The sequence below is a fragment of the Crocuta crocuta genome, unplaced genomic scaffold (genome assembly GCF_008692635.1).
Source record: "Crocuta crocuta isolate KB4526 unplaced genomic scaffold, BGI_CrCroc_1.0 scaffold159, whole genome shotgun sequence".
NCBI classification, from domain to species: Eukaryota; Metazoa; Chordata; class Mammalia; order Carnivora; family Hyaenidae; genus Crocuta; species Crocuta crocuta.
Genome location: NW_027533263.1, coordinates 3,202,642 through 3,221,459, shown reverse-complemented (window position 1 = coordinate 3,221,459; position 18,818 = coordinate 3,202,642). Strand labels below are relative to the sequence as shown.

The following is an 18,818-nucleotide window of genomic DNA, read 5'->3' as shown; positions in this document are numbered from 1 at the left end:
CTCTCAGAAATAAATAAAACATGAAAAAAAAGATAATGTGAAATGATACCTATGTGATGAGATGAAGTGAAGTGAATGAGGCAGGCATTGTGACATAGCCATAGGCATCTCCTTCCAGACTGCAGTTGATGTCAGGTAACTGAAACCACAGAAAGTGAAACTGTGGATAGGGGGAATGATTGTACCTTAAATTCGGCCAGTTTTGAATGGACCTTAAAGGATTCACAATTATTCAACGTTCATCCTTGTAGTCATAAGACTGATGAAAAAGCGTCAAATTCCTCTGCTGGAAAGATATACTGTATCTGTGGAATTCCTCTGATGGATATCATCCTAGTAACTGTATCCTTAAATGAAGAAATAAAGGATTTCTTAATTTCTTAAGAAATTAAAGACTAAATGTTTAACTGAACTGTTTACGTTGCTGGTCTTACTACATCTGTGAGACATACCCATTCACTCCAGACTTTCCACTCAGATTCTTTCTGCACACCATTGACATGCTAATTAACCATAATCATTGTTTTCATTATTAACTCTTTGCCCTGACATTTTCTGTCTCTTTTCCTTTTTTTTTTAAGTTTATTTATTTATTTTGAGAGAGAGAGACAGTGCAAGTGGGGGAGGGGCAGAGACAGAGGGAGAGAGAGAATCCCAAGCAGAGTCTATGCTGCCAGCTCAGAGCCGGACTTGGGGCTGGAACTCACAAAACCACGAGATTGTGACTGGAGCAGAAATCAAGAGTCAGCTGCCCAATCAACTGAGCCACCCAGGCACCTCTCTCTCTCTCTTTTAAATGGCATCAACCTATCAGCTTTAGGGTCTTTAATATTATTAAGAGTATCAATCAGTATTTAGTGTAAATGGATTTTCTCAAACAGTTTTAAAATCTGTTAAAGAGTAGCATCAATGGCACATAAAGAATAAAACCTGCTGTTTCGTATCTGCACAAAATATTTCCTGTAATGTTTATCCCTTTTCCTTTTTTTACATTAAATTCTTGGAAACTATTAAATAAGAATGTCTTTCTTCTTCATGAAGATACTTTTGTGATGTTTTCCTTTTTTTCATGTTTATTTTTGAGAGAGAGAGAGAGACATAGTGTGAATGGGGGAAAGGCAGAGAGAGAGAGAGGTAGACACTGAATCTGAAACAGACTCCAGACTCCAAGCTGTCAGCGCAGAGGCCTATGCGGGGCTTGAACCCAGGAACCGTGAGATCGTGACCTAGGCTGAAGTCAGACACAACCGACTGAGCCACCCAGACACCCCATGATGTTTTCCTTTTTTACCTTGGGAAACTCAAAACTAGTTTTCTGGCTGCCATATGATTTATCAAGCAATATCAAGTTGGATATATATGTATACATGTTTTATATATGTAATACATATTTCAGTGAAGAAATATATATATATTTCAATGAAATTTAAAAGAATTCCTTTTTATTCAATTATGTTTCCTGTTAAGAGATATTACACAGTACATAGGAGAAATGCAAGCAGAGGATTTTAAGTTTTTATTTAAATTCCAGTTACCTTACAGTGTAATATTAGTTTCAGGTGCACAATATAGTAATCAGCACTTCTATACATCACCCAGTGCTCATCAGAAGTGTACTCTTTAATTCCCATCATCTATTTCACCCATCACCCACACACCTCCCTTATGGTATTTCTTTGACTGACTTAGTTCATTTAGCATAATACTCTCAGGCTCTATCCATGTCGTTGCAAATGGCAAAATGTCATTCTTTTTCCCGGTAATATTCCATTATATACATGTATATGTATATGTATACGTATATGTATCTATACACCACATCTCCTTTACCCATTTTTAAAATTTTTTAAATGTTTTATTTCTGAGAGAGAGAGAGAGAGAAGCAGCATGAGCAGGGGAGGGTCAGAGAGAAAGGGAGACACAGAATCTGAAGCAGGCTCCAGGCTCTGAGCTAGCCGTCAGCACAGAGCCCGATGCGGGGCTCGAACTCACAAACCGTGAGATCATGACCCGAGCTGAAGTCAGACGCTTAACCAACTGAGACCCCCAGGCGCTCCTACCTATTCATCAGTTGATGGACACTTGGGCTGTTTCCATAATTTGGCTATTGTAGATAATGCTGTTATAAATATTGGGGTACGTGTATCCCTTTAAATTAGTGCTTTTGTATTTTTTGGGTAAATACCCAGTAGTGGGATTGCTGGATCATAGGGTAGATCTATTTTTAACTTTCTGAGGAAACTCCATACTGTTTTCCAGAGTTGCTGCACCAGTTTGCATTCCCACGAATAGAGCAAGTGTGTTCTGTTTTCTCCATATCATTGACGTCTCACAACACCATTGTTTCCTGTGTTGTTGATTTTAGCCATTCTGCCAAGGATGAGGTGATCATTGTAGTTTGGTTTTGCATTTCTCTGATAATAAGTGATGGTGAGCATCTTTTCATGTGGCTATTGGCCATCTGGATGTCTTTTTGAAAAATGTCTATTCATGCCTTCTGCCCTTTTATAATTGAATTACTTGTACTTGGTTTTTTGAGTGTTGAGTTATATAAGTTCTTTACATATTTTGGATATTAACCCTTTATCACATATGTCAGTAGCACATCTCCCATTCCTTAGGTTGCCTTTTTTTTTTTTAAAGGCACAAGTGGGGGAGGGGCAGAGAGAGAGAAAGTAGAGAATCCCAAGCAGAGATTGAACCCACAAAGCTGTGAAATCATAACCTTAACCAAAACCAAGAGTCAGACACTTCACTGAATGCACCACCCAGGCACCCACCCATTCTATAGGTTGCCTTTTCATTTTGTTGATTGTTTCCTTCACTGTGCAGGTTTTTATTCTGGTATAGCCCCAATAGTTTATTTTTGCTTTTGTTTTCCTTGTCTCAGGAGACATATCTAGAAATAAATTGCTACAGCCAATGTTAAAGAAGTAACTGCCTGTGTCTCTTCTAGGACTTTTATGGTTTCAGGTCTCAGATTTAGGTCTTTAATCTATTTTAAATTTATTTTTGTGTATGGTGTAAGAAAGTGGTCCAGTTTCACTGTTTTCCATGTTGCTGTCTGGTTTTCCCAGCACCATTTGCTGAAGAGACATCCTTTTTCCCATTGGATATTCTTTCCTGCTTTGTTGAAGATTATTAATTATGGGTTCATTTCTGTGTTTTCTATTCTGTTCCATCGATCTATGTGTCTATTTTTATGCCAGTACCATAGTGTTTTGATTACTACAGCTTTGTGACGTAACTTCAAGTCCAGAATTGTGATGCCTCCAGCTTTGCTCTTCTTTTTCAAGGTTGCTTGGCTATTCAGTCTTTTGTGCTTCCGTATAAATTCTAGGATTGTTTGTTCTAGCTCTATGAAAAATGCTGTTGGTTTTTAGATAAGGATTGCATTAAATGTGTAGATTGCTTTGAGTAATATAGAAATTTTAACAATATTTGTTTTTCCAATCTATAAGCATGGAATGTGTTTCCATTTCTTTGCTTTATCTTCAGTTTCATCAGTGTTTTATAGTTTTCAGAGTACAGGTCTTTCACCTTTTTGGTTAGATTTATTCCAAGGTATCTTATTGTTTTAGGTCCAATCATAAATGGGAGTTTTCTTAATTTCTCTTTTTGTTGGTTCATTTTTGTTATATAGAAATGCAACAGATTTCTGTATCCTACAACTTGAATGAATTCATTTATCAATTCTAGTAGTTTTTTGGTGGAGTTTAGGGTTTTTTATAGATAGCATCATGTCATCTGCAAAGAGGAAAAGTTTTACTTCTTCCTTGCTAATTTGGATACTTTTACTTCTTTTTGTTGTCTGATTGCTGTGGCTAGGACTTCCATTACTATTCCATTGGATAAAAGTGGTGAGAGTGGACATCCTTGTCTTGTCCCTTATCTTAGGGGAAAAGCTATCACTTTTTCCCTATTGAAGATGATATTAGCTGTGGGCTTTTCATATATGGCCTTTATTATGTCAAGATATGTTCCCAAAAACCTACTTTGTTGAAGGTTTTTATCATGAGTGGATGTTATATTTTGTCAATGATTTCTCTGCAAGCAGAGTTTATTTAAACAATTACATGGTTAATTGAGGTCCCATTCTTGCCCCCAAACAAGAAAATTAATTATTGATGATTAATATGTTAATCATATTTATACACATTTTGTAGGTTTAATCACATGTAAGACTATCAGAAAATTTTAATGTCAAGTGCACGTAATTTGGGCATGTTAAATCTTTGAAACAAGTGTTCTGTGTATATAATCAAAAGATAAATGACTGGAATCTAAGCTTTACATTTTTTTTTAAGCTGACTCTATGCCCAACATGGGGCTTGGACTCACATCCTAGAGATCAAGAGTCGCATGTTCCACCAACTGAACCAGCCAGGCGCCTCTAAGCTTTATATTTTTAAGCAAGCCTTTCATCTGAAACTTGTGATAATGATTGATATAAGCTTAGTTTTAGTGATATTAACTTTGGTCTCAATTTTAGAGATATTTATTTAATGGTTAAAAAGGTACAAAAGCATTTTGTTCGAATATACATTTTATGAAATAAGTTTTAAATTATTGAAAAAAATACACCTCCGAAATTAGTTTGTAAAAAACAAAACAAAACAAAAACCCCCTGCATTTTCAGAAAGTCAGTAGCTACATAGCCCATAAACCTCACACATTTTTCGTTTTCATTTTCATTTAAAGTCATATTTTTTGTCTCCTTATTATGGAAATTATAAACATACAGTATGGAGAATGGTGTAATGAATACAAAATACCCATTAATTAGATATAACAATAGCTTCTATTTTACCTTATCTTCTCATAGTACTCTTTACTATAGAATTTTAAGTATAACTTCACACTGAAGAATGTCAAGTATATATAACATGACATTTAGCCCCTACTGTATTTTAGTATATATCTATTAAAAAATAAGAACATTTTGCTATATAATCACAATATCCTTAGCTCATCGAACAAAATCAGTAATAATCTTCTTATACTATACAATACCTAGTGAAAAACATTTTAAAGAAGAAATTATTCTAATAAAGACAGGGAATATCATATGCCCAAAATACAACCTGGAGGGATTTTACTTTAATAGTTAGTAATCTATCACAGTTTTCTTTCAGAAACAAAACAGATCCTTTTCTTGTGAAATATAAAAAGAGAAAAAAATTTTTTTAAGTTTTTATTTTAATCACCAGGTGTTCATCAAAAGTGCATTCCTTAATTTGCATTACCTATTTTACCCATCCCCACACCCACCTCCCCTGATAACCATCATTTTGTTTTCTATAGTTAAGGAGAAAATAATTTTTTCTATTAAACAATGAAAGTGGACAAAATAAACCTGAAATTTATTCATGGTAATATATTTCTGTGTATAGGTAAAACAACGGGGTAGACAGTTTATCTTGAAAGGTATCTGTTTTTAAAGAATAAAAATCCTTCTGTTCTTTAGTCCCTACTAAAATAGGCTTTTGTATCCTTCCCTGCAAAAAACACTGAATTTCAGAGCTAAAACATAAAATAGGTAATAGTTTCTTCACAGCAGACAGATTACAAATCTGTTCACAAAAACTGATTTCTAAAATTAGTTAATTTTGTTCACATTTTTGTTTAAATTATGTTAAAGATTTTATAAAACTTCAAGCCTCAAAATTCACTAACTGGGTTTTTATTACTGAAAACTATACAGTACTGACCTTTATTTAATAACGTGAATTGCTAACAGTTTTAAATGTACCGTGCATTAATACCATTAGAACCTCTTTGCTGAATCTTAATTGATCTACAGCATATATGCCTTCCAACACTTGCTAACTCTATTTATTAAAATCTGTTTCTTGTCAGTGTCAGTAATGTTGTAAACAAAGAGGTTATACTTCAGGGGCGCCTGGGTGGCTTAATCGGTTAAGCGTCCGACTTTCGCTTAGGTCATGATCTCGCGGTTCGTGGGTTCGAGCCCCGCGTCGGGCTCTGTGCTGACTGCCAGTTCAAAGCCTGGAGCCTGGTTCAGTCTGTTACTCCCTCTCTCTCTGACCCTCCCCTGCTCATGCTGTCTCTCTCTCTCTCTCTCCTAGAAATAAAGAAAAAAAAAAAATTAAAAAAATAAATAAAAATCTTAAAAAAAAAAGAGGTCATACTTTAAAAATCTCTAATTAAATACCACAGTGCATGGTAGTAAGTCTTACCTGTGCAATGCAAGGTTGATAAAAATAAGGATATTCTTTTTTTGAAAAATTTTTTAATGTTTATTTATTTTTGAGAGAGAGAAAGAGAGGCAGAGCATGAGCTGGGTAGGGGCAGAGAGAGAGGGAGACACTGAATCCAAGGCAGGCTCCAGGCTCCAAGCTGTCAGCACAGCACCCATCACGGGGCTGGAACTCACAAACTATGAGATCATGACCTAACCGAAGTTGCTTAACTGACTGAGCCACCCAGACACCCCCAAAATAAGGATTCTTGACCACTGAGTGCTGTGTTCATGAAATGGAATGTAGAAGAGGTTAACAGCAAAAAAAAAAAAAAAGAAAGAAAAAGAAAAAAAAATATTCAGAATTTTGTCAAAGTAATTTCATGTAGCCTCTTGGAAAGAAAGGCACAGAACAGAATAATTTTGATATTTTGAAATGGCAGGGAACACTGAATTTAACTACACTTAAAAATACATCAGTAGGATTTCTTCCTTCCTCCTCCACAGGAATTAACAATATATTTCTCACAGATTTCTGTTAGCTACTTCTATTATCTAAATGTCTACCCCTATGAATAAGTGAATGACTCATATCACTGAAATATTTCATAGGATTTTATGCAATTTCACAGAAAATTTCCATTTTACCTTTAAGCTGAAAAAATCTTTGGCAATAATGATTAAAATACAGAAACAGTAAAAGTTCCATCAGTGAAATGATGTTCAAGATGAGATTTTTACTGTATTAGAACACTTTTGCAACTTTAATATATATGCGTACTATGAAATTGCTTCTTTTTTTTTTAAAGTTTGGCATCTATTTATTGTCTATTGTGGATATAATTTTAAGACAGAAGTTTAAACCACTTAATGATAAATAATAAGTAAAACATTATTGGGTATTTGCAAGGACAATTAGTTTACAACCAGAAAGTATAGCACTCAAAATCCACTGGGTCACAGCACCATATGTGTTAAGGTCAGATGTGCCCAGTACTAGCTTCATGGGCTACAAACAGTGCAGTCCCACAGAATCCCACTGCTCAGAGGGCCCTGTGCTTGGAATGTAATACTTTGAGGGCACTGTAATGAAATTCTTAACAATTTTATCTTTGAATTTGTGTTCTGTAAGTGGAGTCCATTGGGACCGTGTAGCATGCCCTGGGGGATTGGAGACTGCTTTCTTGCCTCCCCTGACAGGTTCTCAGTGACCAGCTCCCTGCTCCTTGGTGTCCTCGGCCCCACCTGACCTTCCTCTCCCTACCCTTGCTGGTGAGCACTGCCACCTTTTGCTCAGGGCAGCAATAGGATTACATTAGCAGGGGAGTTGGTAAGGGAAGCCCACTTTCTGCCATGGTCATTCTCCAGTGGGGGCCTGGGTGCACCCTCCATGGGGAGATCTGGGTTCCATAAGCAATGTCTGGAGCATCTTGAAGCAGGACAAAGCAGCAGTCAGCCCTGCCCTGGGCTGGCTACACACCACACAGCATGTTCACTCACTGGTCAGGGCTGTCTTGTCTACCCCTGATTCAGGTAAATAATGCATCCTGGAGCAGAGATTTCAATCCCTTAGGGAATTTCTTAGGGGTCACTCATCCACCATAGTTTCAAAGAGATAAGCCCATAAAGGGGAGACTGACTCTGTCCCCAGCCAAGGTCTCGTCTCATATTTTCATTTTGCACTGAGTCCCACAAATTACGTAGTCAGCCCTAATTATGCCTCCTACAATCAACTAAAAAATCTTTATACACATCATAGAATGGATTGTGGGACATCTCTTTTCAAGTGCTGTTTGTTTTTAGGAGACTATTATCCTATTTCTCTCAGTTATCAATATATAGTACACTAATTTAGCCAGTTCTTTTTTTGCTTAGGGGCTTTTTCTTTAAAAAAAAAAATCGTCCTTAAGAGAATAAGATGAAACAAAAAGGAAATCTAAACATGTTCTTTTGTTTTTAAAGTATAAGCCTGAGCATATTCCCATATAAAATAACCCTTCAATTTAAATTTCCCCCTTCTATATGGGCATCGAATTAAAATATTTCTATGGATTCTCTTATATGTAACATAGTATTACCAAACCTATTAAGACTAACGTGAATCAAAGCTAACAAATTAATAGATCATACTTTTTAAAAAAATTTTTTTAATGTTTTATTTATTTCTAGGAGAGAGAGAGAGACAGCGTGAGCAGGGGAGGGTCAGAGAGAGAGGGAGTGACAGACTCTGAAACAGGCTCCGGGCTCTGAGCTGGCAGTCAGCACAAGAGCCCGATGCGGGGCTCGAACCCAGGAACCGCGAGATCATGACCTAAGCGAAAGTCGGACGCTTAACCGACTAAGCCACCCAGGCGCCCCTAATAGATCATACTTCTGACCTCAATTTAGTTAATTAGCTGTCTTTGGGGATTCTTAATTTACTATAAACATTAATTTTTTAAAACTGTGCCACAGAGGAACTACAATATAAAACACATAGCTCTTTAGCAAGTATCTCAAAATTTCAGGCATCTGTGTTAAAATTAAGTTTTTAGGTAAAAGTCATAGTTATTGTTACAAAAAGGTACTGGTAACTACCCCCTTCTTCCACTGCTTAATAAATCCATATTTTCAAAATTAAGGGTGAAAATTCCTTCCTTTTAAACTTTGGGTCCCCCAAATCCTATTATTCTCCTGGTCCCCAATGTGCAAAATTGAGCTTGATAGACAAGGATATCTGAAATGAGGTAAAAAGAAGTGAAGAAGTCTAATAATGGTATCTGTCTAACAGTACTGGATTGGAGTTCAGGCCAGAAGGAGCTTCTGAGGTGTCTCTGTGCGCATGCATGGCCACTGTAGAGAAGTCTCTTGTGGTTCTGAGTTGACCTATGATATTACCTATGGTTTAGATTTAGATGATCCCAGGGAGACTGGATCAGTCTTGGGGTTAACCAAGAGATTTGGTTCAGAATTTCCCAACTTGTAGGGCCCTTCTATAAATCTTCTAAATAAGAAAAAAACAGAAAATCATAATAGACTTCTCATTCTGCTTCAATCCAAAATTTCACCTTGGGTTTGAAACCAGATCAATCTCTGGTCATGGAGAGAACAAGATGACATTTATCTTGATGGGAATGCTGTGCTACAGTACTTCTCTATTGCTTGATTTGCCTTTTCCAAAAATTTACAAAATTACAGAATTCCCACAGGGCACCATGCAGACAGAAATATTCCAGTGTCCAATTCTTGCATTAGACCCTGTCCTGCAAAAGATGAAAACCTCAAAGAGACAGACATAAAATTTATACACACATTAAGAAAGGTTGTCATGGCAACTTTGCTTGAAGATATGTATTTTTAAATCTAAGCAAATTTAACATTCAAAACACATTTGCATCTACCTCAAAGGTTCTGTATCAAGAAAAATTTTTTTAATTTCCCAATTTCTTCTGAAGCTATACCTCCTTAAAAGCTTAACAAAATCCTATGAATATAATAGCAGCATACGTCAGCACATATTTTCAGAAGGATAGGAGAAAAATCCAAAGTAAAAGCCCAATAACATTACTAGTTCCAGAAGCCCTAGGCTTCTCCCTCTAAAATTTAAAATTGTGAGCAGGCTATGCCATATAATCTCTATAAGGTCTTTTTAAGCTCTAAAAATCAATTCTCTATTAGCCGATGACCTTGCAACACAAGCAACAAATCATGAAACTTGAGCACACCTAGTGCTGCCATATAGTTAAGCAACAATTCACACAAATGACTACAATAAATATTGTTCCTTAGCCTAGTCAAACCAATTCTTAGTAGTATCATTTCACTCTGAAAATTCTATTATTATTACTATTATTCTTTTTTAGCATCAATGTTGACAGTTTTCCTTGATAAGACACCTAGATTCTTCTCTTGCTCATACACTAAAATACCACAAATAATGGTTTGACCTCCAACAGTTCCTTGTATTTCCCCCCACTACAGCCTGTAACTGAAGCCTTCCATGTTGTCATGTAATCAACTACAAGCTCCTTCCTAAGTCCTTTCAGTGACTAACCTAAAGGATTCTTGAGCTGCTTCCATACCCAGGACCTAGAGAGCTCTGAGTGCTAGAAGGATAAGCTTTGGGTTCTTTCTCCTGGGGTGGAGCACAGAAGAGAGAGAACACATTTATAATGTCATGTCTGTTGTTTTCACTGCTCTATCCCCAGTGCCTAGCTTAAGACCTGGCATGCATTAAATGCTCAATAAAAAACTGTTGCTGAACTAAGTAAGTCCCATCTCTTTGGGTAGGAATATAAGTCAGGACGGGAGTATAACAAAGAATCAATAGAGCTATAGGGTGTTATACTCTCACAGAGAAAAGAAGTAGAGATAAGGAGTGAGGGAACTTGGAATTCAGGTGATTTGGTTCTAAGACTACGATTGTTCCTTGTCTAGAGAAGCTCTGGACCATACAGAGTTTAAGGAGCAAGCCAAGACAGATAGCCCTTGAGACTATTTGTCACTAGGTCATGTTGGACAAAATGGGTTTTGTTCTATAGAAGATTTGTTCCATGAAACAGTGGTTGTACATAATAAAACAGGACTGAAAAAAAGGGGACCCATCATCAAACATATTAGGGATATTCAGAATTACCAAGTTTAAATAGGCTTCTTTACAGTTGAACTTTCCAGCACTTCTGATATATTAATATATTATAAATATCTTAGAAAAATATAGTATAGAGAATCTGAGAGTGAGTATGATCAAGTAGCCTTTTCCTCAGAGTATCTCACAGGACAGTGTTCCACGAAACATACATTAGGATATGTTTTTGTTAACCTAATAATAATAATAAATAACAACTGTGCTGCTTAGACATTTCCAGATTTAATGATGACCTGGTAAGATATAAAGAAAGGACTACTTGCTTACCAACTATTTTCATTGATGTTTTGTATAACTACAGCCTATTATAATTCTATGTTCATACCTAATATCACTGATAAGTCTATGTTCATAACTAATATCACTAATCACTGAAAGATATCCATAAAATATCTTCTTAAATATTTCTAGTAATGGGATACACTTAGCATATCACAAAGTACTATGCATTAGAGGGGAGTTTGGCTACCTGGAAATCTTTTTCAACTATTAGGTAATGACCTTTACTTTATATACAGAGAAAACCTCAATGAAGATTTCATTCATTTATTTAAAAACATTTATTGATTGATATTTTTGGAGACAGGCACAAGTTTATAACATAGTTACAGTGGTAAAGTAACAGTTTTATTTGCTACTGTCATGAGTTAAAAAATAAAACAAGAATTTGCAAGTATTATAGATATACATTTGTGGGTTGTTTTTTAAAATTACCAAACAGGATCTTATTTGCTCATGTCATTTTATCACATGCTAAAATAAGATCCATTCCCATTCTCTAGAAAGCCACCACACTATAAACTGACTAAACAGGAAGTGTAACTGGAAGAGGAATGTCATTTCCTGCCCTTTTGTTTATTGCCTGAATGTTTTACAAAATGGCTCCCAACTTCAATTTTGTAATTATCCATTCACTCCGTGTCACTAAAATAAATTTAGTGTTTGATTTACAGATTTTAAGTCTATTCTCCAACCCACCTCCCAACATCCATTCCCCAAAGCCCTTATAAAACAAAGAAAAATGTTTAAAATGTATTAAGTGAAAAGCTAACTGTATTATGATTGACATGTTTACAAACATATGTATGTGTAAGTAGGAAAAAATTTAAACAGTTTTACAGATGATGGTTGAGTTGGCAGCATTAGTTTTCTTTAGGATATCTTTTAATACTGCTGTTACAGTATTAAATATTTTTTTTTAGTCATTTTCTTTAGCTATTATGAACACTGTTATCATTTGAAACTATTGCTTGATTCCCTCTTAACAAGATATACCAATGACCCCCCCTGAAGATATGAAGACAATTTGAAATTTAGATCTTTTTCACACAGTTTGTGGGTTCAAGCCCCGCGTGGGGCTCTGTGTGGACAGCCAGCTCAGAGCCTGGAGCCTGCTTCAGATTCTGTATCTCCCTCTCTCTCTGACCCTCCCCTGCTCACGCTGTCTCTCTCTCTCAGAAATAAATTAAAAAAAACATTTAAATTTTTTTTGAAATTTAGATCTTTTTATATTTCTTGGCAAGTATATGCCAGTATTCATTTATAGTATTTCTTCTAACAGGAATGAAAACCTATTTTAGTTTGTCACAGAACCTACTGTCATGCTCTAAAGGACTAAATGAGATAGGTGTATAAAGTATTTAGTTTATAACAAATGCTCCCTACACTCTTTTTCTACTTTCAGCTTAACTCTTGCTGTGAGTTTCGGTATCACTCATTTTATCAGTGGAGGTCACTCACGTGCCTCAAAGCAACCCTGTATGAAGCCGTTTTGGCTGTGCTGATTTCCTCTGACTCCTGTGTAACAGTAACTGCTTTGTCGTCATACTCCCTTCTCTCCATCCTCCCCTTCTATCTTAATCGTTTGTCTTAGTAATTTAGGAAACAGGCATAGGACTGGCCAAGAAGAAAAATAAAGTCACTCGTATCAATTTGTTGATAATATACAAACCTGCCCCTGAAAATAGTATCTCTTTCTCTCACAGCTACTAAACTTACTCTCTGATGTTTACTGGTCCTGTCCTCAGTTTCACACACTCGAAAGAATTGTGTTTAAGCAGTTTTCAATCTGTCAACATAACCACATATGGAAAAACTACACTTTATAGGTCAACAGCACTTTTCATGGATCTGGAGAAAAAAAGTGAAGATGGCTTCAAGGGAAGAATCAGTCTGTTTGCCTGAGTCCAAAACAACAAAGATTTGTAAATGTCCTCTTAAAAGCTGAAATGCCAGAGTGGCTGGGTGGCTCAGCTGGCTAAGTGTCCAACATTGGCTCAGATCATAATCTCATAGTTTGTGGGTTCAAGCCCCGCATCAGGCTCTGTGCTGACAGCTCAGCCTGCTTAGGATTCTGTGTCTTCCTCTCTCTCTGCCCCTCCCCTGCTGGCACTCTCTCTCTCTCTCTCTCTCAAAAATGAATAAACATTGAAATGCCACCTTGACCTGAATTTAATTATACTTTTCTTCGGATAAAAGAGTAATTTCATGTTTTCAATGCTCCTTGTAACACCTAGACTATTCTAGGGCTTTACCAACTCAGATGTAGAAATATATAAATTACTGTTCTGATAAATGAATGAGGAAGTAAAGCCATTTTTAAAATTGAAAAGAGTAACAGTGCCTGCAAAGAGAAAGAGGAGAGAAAAAGAATGACAAATATCTGTGCTTACATTCCGAGTGAGAAGAATATGAATGTTCCAGTTGTAGAAAACACTACTGGTTCATAATATATTACACGAAGAGAACATGATGTATAATAGGTCTGTAAAAGTATATGTGGATACAAAAGAGTAGAAGCATCTACCTCAGAAGCTTAATACTGGCTTACTTCAAGTAGTGGCACCATATAGGTAATGGAGTTTTCTATTTTTGTTTCCGTATTTCCAAGATTTTTCTACAGTAAACTTATATAATTTTCATAACAAAAACAGAATTTTGTTTTTAAAATATAAACTATTTTAAGAAGACAAACACATTTTTACATAGGGTCTATAAATAAGATAGACTCTACTTATATAAAAAAAATGGAACTGCACATTTGTGGGCCAGATATAACAGTATGTGAGGTTTTCGTTTTTCCCAAACACATGCACAGAATTAATTCTGCCTTGAATTTATTAGCACGAAGTGTGTGAGAGCCTTTTCTTTCCATAAAAATGTGTGTTGTGCTGGCGTTTTTAACATTAAACTTATCAACATTCCAAAAGAATGCAGATCAAAATCATGTAAGAAATAATTTTTTTTATAAATTTTTTTAATGTTTTATTTATTTCTGAGAGAGAGAGTGTGTGAGCAGGGGAGGGTCAGAGAGAGGGAGACAGAGAATCTGAAACAGGCTCTAGGCTCTGACCTGGCTGTCAGCACAGAGCCCAACGCAGGGCTCGAACCCACAAACCATGAAGTTGGATGCTTAACCGACTGAGCCACCCAGGGGCGCCAATTTTTAAAAAACTAAAAAGCTACAAAATTTAAGAGTCCTGCTTACAGTCATGCTACCAGCCATTGGTAACCCTGAAGCTAATACAATTTCAGTCTTTTGAGAAATACAAAGGGTCAAATAGGAACAATAATGAATGGATAACTTATTTGATACATGATTTAACAATATTTTTATTTTTTAAAAATCCTCTAGAAGATAATTTATTTGTAATAAGTCAGTCATATAACCATGGATAAAAATGTGCTTATTTAGCTGATTCTTTTATTTTCATTGATTCAAATCAGTATTAGTAATTATACATTGGCTCGTATGTTCACAATATGGCAATTCCTTGCCCCTCTGGCTTAGCTACTGTTTTTGCCTTGATCAGGTCTCACTTGCTTTATTAACTTTTTTTTTTTAATATTTTTTATTTATTTCTAGGAGAGAAAGAGAGAGAGAGAGAGAGAGAGAGAGACAGCGTGAGCAGGGGAGGGTCAGAGAGAGAGGGAGTCACAGACTGAAACAGGCTCCAGGCTCTGAGCTGGCAGTCAGCACAGAGCCCGACACGGGGCTCGAACCCACGAACCGCGAGATCCTGACCTAAGCGAAAGTCGGAAGCTTAACCGACTAAGCCACCCAGGCGCCCCAGGTCTCACTTGCTTTAAAATACCACTTATCTCAACTGATTTTACAGACACTTGGTTTACATATCAATTGTCTACTCTAACTTTCCACTGACAGTTTCCAAACCAATTAAGGTACTGGGATAACCAAGGAAAATATCCATACACACAAAACCATAGAAAATGATAGGTAGAACTTACAGTGTACCCTTTTGGAAACAACATGATGCTAAAACTAAGAATACATTTCACTTAAAGTTTTAGAATTTAAAATATTCCACAAATTAAATATTTTTGGCAGAAAGAAAAGCTGCATCTAATTACTTAAAGTCTATCTTAACCACTCCTAACTAGTTCTAAAATGTTGGCACTCTGACCATAAACACAGCATAAAATAACTCAATAACTAGGGTACAATCTTGAAATTAAAATTACAAGTGGAATTCAGCAGTGTCAAAAATAAACCCATTTGCAAACAGTTATCATTTTTCTTCCTTTCCTCTCTATCTCCACTTGCCATATTTCCTTCAGTTGTCTTAAAAAAATTCTCCTCAAGAACAATATAACCAGAAAAAGTGAACTAAACTACAATGCTATCAATAAAAAGTATTAAATAGAGAACTTATCAGTATTAAGTGTAAATTCTGAAAGATACTTAAAGTGTTTTTAAATAGCCCGAAAATTCCTTTACTTACTAGTGAGATGACCCTTTTATCTCAAAGTTTGATAGCTATTTCCTCCTCTAAAAATGGTTTATTCATGTCTTTTAACCATTTATCTATTATGTTTTCTTACCAATCTGTATGAGCTATTTATATACATATGGCTGTTATCCCATCAGATGTTTTGCAAATATTTTCATCCGTGTTTTTTTTTTTTTTTTAATTTGGTTTTGGTTTTTGGTTAGTACTCTTGTTTCTTAATCATTGAAACTCATTATATTTAGTACATGACGTAATAACAATAAAGTAGGAATTCAGTTGTTTCCACAAATGAGAATTGGTGAACTAATAAAGGGCTACTAAGACTTCCAGGCAAACAAGAAGGAAAGACAAGCCTCAATCTTAGTTTGTCCCTTAGGATAGGTACTTCAAAAACATATTCACAAACAACTGTAGTAGTTTCCAAGTGATTTAGAACTATTCAAAATGATGAGTCTTGTATAAGTCATGAAATGAACACTATTGTCTGGGGAGGCATAAAAATACGCAAATACAAGGTAGGTTACTCAAACCAGTAACAATGATTAAACACAAACTAATTTATACTCAGAAAATAAAAGCCTTTTTTTTTTAATTTTTAAGTTTTTTTCCATTTATTTTTGAGAGACAGAGAGACAGAGCATGAGCAGGGGAGGGGCAGAGAGAGAGGGAGACATAGAATCCGAAGCAGGCTCCAGGCTCTGAGCTGTCAGCACAGAGCCCGATGCAGGGCTCGAATCCACAGACTGTGAGATCATGACCTGAGCCTAAGTCGGATGCTCAACCAACTGAGCCACCCAGGCGCCCCTCAGAAAATAAAAATCTTAATGCAAGAAATAAAATTATGGGAAGTTCTTGTTTTCCCCCTTTAAAGTGATTTATTGGAAGTATGAAAAAAAGTTAGGATTATGTTTCCCTTTTATAAATATTCAGAAAACGTGATTTGCCAAAGTGCGCAAAAATAATGTCTCTCTTCAATATTAGAAATTTAAAAAAAGAACATTAGAGACCAAACTAAGAAAAATAATATGAAGAATGGCATAGAAAGTGATAAAACAAAAATGAAAAGCAGAGAGCTTCCCATTAAAATTATTATTATATACAATAAGTATCAATGTATATCATGAATTAAGAAAATCTGATATACAAAAATCCAAATTTACATAACGAAGTACCAGTAGGTTATTTATATTCCACAGTATTACTTGGTATGTAAAAGGATTTAATACACTTTTTCTAAACCGTCATTTTCCTCAAGAAAGTTGAATGTATAAAATTTTAATATCTCTTTGAGACAGTGATCCAAGCTTCTTCCTTGGATGATGTTACCAGTTCATACTTAGTTTCAATAACTTGTCCCTCCACAGAAAGTAGGTGCAGCCTTCTCACCAGTACACTCAGAAGTACTGTGGTCACCATATATGCAAACCTAGTCAGGGAGAAAGCCGATTGGTTACTAAAGATAAACAATTACACACTTTAATTACATAGGTTGCTCATTCTCATCAGCGGTGATCATCAAAATTCTAAGTATAAAGTCTGGCATCTTTCTTTTTAGTTTCCTTTCCCTATCACTCACCTCAACTCTGGACATTCCTGTGTGCCTGAGAATCCAAGCAAGGAGAAAGTTTTCATTACCGATTCATCATCAAACCGGTCTGGATCAAATCTAAAAAGAAAATTTGGGGCAGATCAAAACAGAGCTCCACTGGCATTTTATATATTTACACTATACAAACATAGGTATCTAATAAAGTCTGAAAAGTACTAAAAATAAAAACTGCTGTCAAAATTGTATTTCATTTCACCATCATGTTCTCAAACCATTAAACATATATTTAGTCTTTTTCTGCTTGATTTATTATTTCTAAACAATAGATACAAAATACATTTCTCTGGAGCCAGCAAGGGATGAAAGTGTAACTGGGTGTACATCATTCTAAAATATATAAGGCTAAATCACAAAAAATCACGTAATGAATTATTTAAATTTAAGAGCATTCAAAACATTTGTGACATGAGACCATCTCATCAAGACGTGAAGCATCTTACAATGCCTCTACAATTCAAATGTATTTCCTGGGAATCCTGCCTGGTTCACGCAGTTAAAACCCCTGACTCTTGATTTAGGCTCAGGTTATGATCTCAAGTTTAGGAGACTGAGTGTGGAGCCTGCCTGGGATTCTCTCTCTCCCTCTCTCTCTGCCCTGCCTCTGTTCTCTCTCTTAAAACAAAACAAAACAAAACAAAACAAAACAAAACAAAACAAAACAAAACAAAACACACAAGTGTTAAAAGATCTAAACTGGCTGATTCAGCTGGTAGAGCATAGGACCCTTGATCTTGGGGTTGTGAGTTCCAGCCCCACAGTGGGAGTTGAGATTACTTAAAAATAGGAAATAAAAGACCTAAACCATACTATGAGGAAAAAAATAATTGTTTTCATTTTCTTTGTAAAAAGTGTTAATTATCTTTCACTATTAGAATATACCAGACTTACATTACAGTCTATATAACAATTATATCAAATTTAACTGGCCTTTCCTTTTTTTTAAAGTTTTTTAAAAAAAGTTTATTTATTTATTTTGAGAGAGAACACGAGAGGGGAGAGGCAGAAAGAGAGGCGAGAGGGAATCCTAAGCAGGCTCCGTTTTGTCAACATAGAGCCCAGTGTGGGGCTCAATCCCATGAACTGTGAGATCATGACCTGAGCCGAAATCAAGAGTTCAATGCTTAACCGACTAAGCCACTCTCCTTTTTAAAAAGTTTGTATGTATGTATGTATGCATGTAAGTAAGGAAGCTCTGGGGTACCTGGCTGGTTCAGTTGGAGCATGTAATTCTTGATCTCAATATTGAGTTCAAGTCCCATGTAGCATGTAGAGCTTACTTAAAGTAAAATAAAATAAAATTTTAAAAATTAAGTAATCTCTAAACCTAAGGTGAGGCTCGAACTCATGACCCTGAGACCAAGAATCACATGTTCTTCAGACTGAGCCAGGCAGGCACCCCAATTAGCATTTCCTTTTATAAACTAACTTGAAAACTAAGACCCTAAATTTTTACCTGAAAATATCTATGTGTTATTTTTTAATTATTTAATTTTTAATTTAATTTAATTTAATTTTATTTTTTAAATGTTTTTTTTTTTTTATTTATTTCTAGGAGAGAGAGAGAGAGACAGCGTGAGCAGGGGAGGGTCAGAGAGAGAGGGAGTCACAGACTGAAACAGGCTCAGAGCC

The 18,818-nt window shown here is 35.7% G+C and overlaps 1 protein-coding gene across 1 annotated transcript in view; it reads right to left on the bottom strand.

The window, feature by feature from the left end:
* Positions 1–11,374: 11,374 nt before the first annotated feature.
* Positions 11,375–18,818, bottom strand: part of CYP20A1 (cytochrome P450 family 20 subfamily A member 1) — a 63,564-nt gene continuing 56,120 nt past the window's right edge. The window contains exons 12-13 of the mRNA XM_077747617.1: positions 17,157–17,246; positions 11,375–17,006 (exon numbers count right to left, since the gene is read on the bottom strand). Coding sequence (XP_077603743.1) covers positions 16,856–17,006; positions 17,157–17,246 — 241 coding nt within the window. The 3' untranslated portion in view covers positions 11,375–16,855. The remainder of the gene's footprint in view (positions 17,007–17,156; positions 17,247–18,818) is intronic.